At 34.9% G+C, this 5,916-nt stretch overlaps 1 protein-coding gene across 1 annotated transcript in view; it reads left to right on the forward strand.

The window, feature by feature from the left end:
- LOC107607733 (protein IQ-DOMAIN 14-like) overlaps positions 1 to 3,319 on the forward strand; it is a 9,337-nt gene extending 6,018 nt beyond the window's left edge. The window contains exons 3-5 of the mRNA XM_021122283.1: positions 332 to 532; positions 1,495 to 1,572; positions 2,236 to 3,319. Of these exons, the coding sequence (XP_020977942.1) occupies positions 332 to 532; positions 1,495 to 1,572; positions 2,236 to 2,982 (1,026 nt within the window). The 3' untranslated portion in view covers positions 2,983 to 3,319. The remainder of the gene's footprint in view (positions 1 to 331; positions 533 to 1,494; positions 1,573 to 2,235) is intronic.

Genomic DNA, 5,916 nt, shown 5'->3' on the forward strand with positions numbered 1-5,916 from the left:
TAAGTAAAATTTACAAAATAATAATAATAATAATAATAATAATAATGCGTATAACATTTGTTTATTTTTTTATCCAACCTTGTGGTGGAGATAGAGCCTCTCCTAGACCGTGCTAGAAAACAAAAAGAAAAAGGGAGTTGTTTGACCTTTAAACCAAAGATAAAATATTAGTTGACCATCCTAACAATATAATGATGGAGATGTAGAGAAATGATTAAATTTAATGATGGTTTAATAATTAATAATTGTTTTTTGTTAAATGTTTTGCTAGTTTATGTTTACGAGAGGGAGATGAATAATGAACATTGTGAATTACTGAAATACTTGGTAGGCAAGGAGAGCATTACGGGCACTGAAAGGATTAGTTAAGCTTCAAGCACTTGTGAGAGGCCACATCGAAAGAAAGCGAACAGCACAACAGATGAAAAAATGGCAAGCACTTTTAAGAGCACAAGCTAGAGTCTGTGCTCGCAGAGTTCATATCCTTCAAGCCCCAAATTCCACTTCTAAGTCATCTTCCTGCCACCTTCATGTAAGTATATCTATATTCTTATTAACTTGCTCTTTCATTTAAAAAATAAAAAATGTTTTATGTACTTATTCTGATGTATCATGGTGTTGGAGTAGAACTTGAGAAAGACATCGAGTGACCATAATATTGCCCCCAAAGATTTTATAAATTAAAAGTAGTACATATACATGCTCGTGTATGGTGATTGAGTTGTCCGAACTCGGAAATGGATCTTTGCAATTGTTAAAAAAAAAATTAAGGAGGTAGAGTGTGATCCCTAACCTTTCAATACTTTTTTTTTTGATGTTTTCTTTTAATTCTACTTATAAATTAACAGTGAAAGATCGCACTTTGCTCGCTCAATTATTAAAAAAATTCAGAGAATTCATTTCCAACTTTAAAGTCGGTCAATACAGTGAAAGCCAGGTCCACTTGCACCAAAATCTAAATAAATACTAATGAATTTACTAACTTATATTTTTATTTCTGGCACTTTTTGAGTAAAAAGATTCAACTTTTTCTTAAAAAAATATTTGTAGAGTCAATTTATTTCCAATAAAATAGATACATTCCGAGAAAGGAAAAAGTCTAAGAGTACATTTATATATCTGTATTTTGACCTCTCAAAAAATTTCTCAAGTTGTGACGTTGTCACAAGGGTGTGCAGATTCATTGTGTGAGATAAAGATGTGTACAAATTACATATCTTTCCATGCATGTGTTAAAACTTTTTTTATGCTTTATTATGGTACACTACACATATTGTTAATGGCAATCTTTTCCATTGTGCCACTTCTGTTGAAAGTGGATAATTAGTCTGATTTTGTTTGTCATAACTTTGATATAATGGCCTGGGTACGAAATAATTGACAAATTAGTTTGCATCTATGGAGATTAACGTCTATCTAGTTATCCAGGATATCACATGCTTTAGCATATTTGATGTTTCTAATGTACTTTTCTTGGTATGATCATTTACACAGGGGCCAGCAACACCAGAAAAGTTTGAAAGCCCAATCAGATCTAAGAGCATGAAAGATGAGCACTCACCATTGCTTAAGGTATTTTTGTTTTTGTAATTTTTTTTTGGTCTTTTTACAACACAGCACAACACACTCATTGTCACACACACTACACTACATGGGTTCTTCTATTCCAATTATCTATTCATTGGCATCATCAAACCAAATGGATTTAATTTGACTACATATTAGCCTAAAGAATTATATATATACATATACGATTTACAAGAAAAAAAACTTTCAATAATTTTGTTTATATTCATCTTTTATTTTATACATAATTTTTCTAATTTGATTAATATTTAATTTGTTATTTCAATTATGAAATTACTATAAAAAGTCGTAACAAGTTTTAACACAATAACTTTTGTTTTTATTTTATATAGCTATGTACACACCTTTTATAGTAAACATTATTATTTCGGCATCAGTATTTTCTTAACAATAAATATGTTGTCCGTGTTTTGTTAATTAAAAAATAATTTAAATATATAATTAATTAATTACAAACGTAGTTTTGCATTGGTGTCAGGAATTTGAATAACATTATTGGATAACGATTATCCAATAATTTGAAAATCTTAAAAGCACAAGCATTTATCTAGTGTTGCAAAACTCTTTTGTGTTGTAAAATGCAGAGTAATTAAATCTTATGGAATTCAATTTATCTATTAATGGAAGCATGCATTTATATTATTGTAGAGAAATGGCTCCAAATCATGCCTCCAGCAGGTCCATGGTAGTAGCGGGCAAGAGAAATGTAGGAACAGATCAGAAAGGCACATAGATGAACTAACATGGAACCAAGAAAAATCATCAATGAGAACCTCTAGCACCACCAATGGTGACAAAAGTGACAAGAACCCTGAAATTGATTCCAGAAGATCACAAGCCACGTCATCATCAAGACGTAGGAACCTCTTTTCCACCACCAACAACCATGTCTTAGTTTCTGATCAGCATTGCATTAGTAGCAAGAGTTACACCACAAGCAACAACAAGAAGGAATCATCATCAGTGATATCTCTTCAATCAGGCCCAAGCCCATCTTGTGAGGTCCAGTCTCAGAGCCCAATGAAGCCCAATTGGGTTGAGGAGAGCCCATTATGTACAGCCGAAAGCAGCCCCCAATACCTATCAGCATCTTCCAAAGATAATGTACCCAAAAGAAGCCCTTTTGGTGGGTCAAGGAGTTATATTTGTCACTATTCTGATTACCCAAGTTACATGGCATGCACTGAATCTTCAAAGGCAAAAGTGAGGTCTCTTAGTGCCCCAAAACAAAGGCCCAACCAATGTGATAGGTCTAGTTCATCTAATAGGTACTCACTCAATGGATTGGGTTCTCAGAGGCCTAATTATGCTTTGCAAGGATGCTTCGCCAACAAGGGTTATCCAGGTTCTGGTCGTTTGGACAAGCTTGGAATGCCTGTGGGATATAGATTCTAATCTATTCTTTAGTTATATGGGGTTATGTTAAGACTAGGGTTTTAATTTAGGACCTTATTAAATTAACATGTGATCTTCCTAACCACCCTTTACTCGTTGGGCCTTAAGAAACTTAACCCTCTTCTTCATTGAGGTTTAATTAATTATGTTAGCATTGGAAATCTGAAATACTTTTAGGAAGTAACGGTTAAGTGATTAGAATGAGTGTAGGACTTGTGTAAGTGTGAGTTCTTTCCATTTCCTAGAATGTAATAGGCTAATATCTATGTTTTGGATCGACATATATGTATCTATCTAATCTCACTGCTTGGATTTGATTGTTTGATGGGAATTTTTATCATAGCCTTAAAGCACTAATTGTTTTTGCTTAGCAAGAAATTCTAGGAAAATAACCAAAAAATAACAACTATTGTTAACAACTATTTGAAAAGAGTGGACGAGAGGTGTATTTGGATAGTATGGATTCGACTCCTCTAAAATTATATTGTTACTAAAAAAAAGTACATCATTAAGCACTTTTGGATTAAGATAGTGGAGCTCATAAATAATAAATGTTGAAATTTAAAAGTGATTAAAGTATCACTTTACTACTTTACTAGCATTATCACTTTAGAGGATCTTTTTTCAAATAGTATAATATCAGAGAGAGTAGCTCAAAAATCTTGTGTAAACTTATTAATCGCACATACATTCTCTAAGCAAAGATACAAGGAAGATATCATGAAAATTAGGATTTAAGCCGAGTATTAATCAACTCTTAACATGCTTATTACTATATTTTTATTAAAATAAAAGTATTAATACATATACAAATTTATGACATGGTGTTCAAACTCTTGAAAACTTTTAGACCATGATGGCACAAGCAATGCGTCATAAATTTTTTTTTTGTTGGGTTTACTTTCTCTCTTTGGTGAGTCTCAAGCTTAGTTTTTGAGAGTTTTTTTTACACTTATTTACTAATTTGTTATTAGATTTTGGGACATAGATTCAGTATGCGGGACATGTTTGTGACATCGAAACGCTAAAAATTTATTTGGCTCACCGGTCAGTCAGGCAGTGTAAAATAAAAATATTCATTTTGATGGGGTCTTTTTCTCAATTGCATAAAAAATAGAGGGGTCACTTTTTAATTTTTAAATTGTAGTTTATGTCTGTTCACTTTTGATTAACCAATTTTATTAGCTCTGCTCAGTAATTGGCCATAGGGTTTGTAAGTTGACGCCCTCCAACTCCATATTTGAACACAACGGTACTGACCTTCATTCTCGACGGTCTTCAGTAGTTGACACATCCTATAATTCCAGCCGATTTGCGACTCGAATGTTTGATGGCGTCGTCGTCTCGATCAATGGAAAGAAGGAACCGATTGTATTATTACTCTGCACCAAATTTTTAAATATCCCCTTTTGTTTTCCCAAATTTCGTCAACTTTGTTCAAGGATATCCCTGTATGCGTGTGCTTCACTGAATTCCAGTATTAATGTTATTTGGAAAAGGGTTGCCGGGGATGAAGATATCCCTATGGGTGTGCGTTTTGCCGACGAAGCAAAACAGTACGACAAAGCAGACCATGGAGTTGGATCAGTTGAGGGCAAAGGTTTTGTAGGGATGGAGTCAGACGAGTATGAGTTACACGAAGATGAAACAGAACACGACCATCTTGGAGAGGCCGATGGCGACAATAGGGATGGGGTTGAATTGGAAGACAATTTGGACGGTGTTAGAGAAATGTATAAAAATTTTACGGATGATGACATATACGGTGTTGATTCTAGCAAATTGCTAGGTTCGATTGATTTTGTGAACTTGAGCAGGGAGAAGTTTGCATCTTTAATTTTGCAGATGTTGACATTGCGTTTGACTTCTACTAGGCATATGCAAAGCACCATGGTTTTAGCGGGAGACATTCCAGGAGCAAAAAATGTGGCGAAGTAAGGATACGACAAGAATTCATGTGCCACCGAGAAGGATTCAGATAGTTGAAGTTTTACTCAATTCCTAACTGGAAAAAGAGGCCAATGGCTGAGACACGGTGTGGATGCCTTGCAAGAATGCAGGTTCGCATGGACGATGAATCAGGATGTTGGTACATTGCGCACTTTTCAGACGAGCATAACCACTCCGTTCTTGATTTGCATTTTTCTTACATTGAGCAAATGAATGAGATGCGCAAAGGGGGCATTCCCGTATCACGAATCCACAGTTTTATGATGAGCCTAGCTGGTGGGTATCATAATGTCCCCGACACAACAAGGGACATGCACAATATAAATGCGAAGCAACGAAGGGAGGGTGGCCTAGATGCGGAATCATGTATAAGGTATCTCCGTGAGTGCAAGGCAAATGATCCAGCATTCTACTACAAAGAAGTTGTTGAGTAGGAGGGTGTGTTACAACATTTGTTTAGGTGTGATAGAACCAGCCAAATTGATTACCAGGTATTTGGAGATGGCATTGCATTTGATGCAACGTACAAGAAAAATGTTTACCTTTCACCTTTGGTAGTCTTCTCTGGTGTAAATTACCATAACCAAACGGTTGTCTTTGCTACTGCACTCGTGGTCGATGAGAAAGAAGAACCTATGTCTAGCTGCTTCAATAGTTGCAAACAACAATGAAGGGGAAAGCTCCCGTGTCCATAATATTTGATGGTGACTGACGTTAGGATTTTTGCCAGTAAAGAATTTCATAAAAACAGTCGCGTTGTAGATATAGTCTCTAAACCAACAGAAATCCCTTCGTACAAACGTTTTGGTTGTCACAAGTAACAAACCCCTTTTTAATATTGATAACCGAGTATTTAGACCTCGGGTCGTCTTCTCAAGGAATTGCAGGGAGGTATGTTCTTATTATTGATTATGAGTTGTAAATTGGGGGTTATGGAAGTAAGGAAGCAGTATGTTGCACAAAAAAAATAGTAATAATAAAATA

The sequence above is a fragment of the Arachis ipaensis genome, chromosome B01 (assembly GCF_000816755.2).
Source record: "Arachis ipaensis cultivar K30076 chromosome B01, Araip1.1, whole genome shotgun sequence".
NCBI classification, from domain to species: Eukaryota; Viridiplantae; Streptophyta; class Magnoliopsida; order Fabales; family Fabaceae; genus Arachis; species Arachis ipaensis.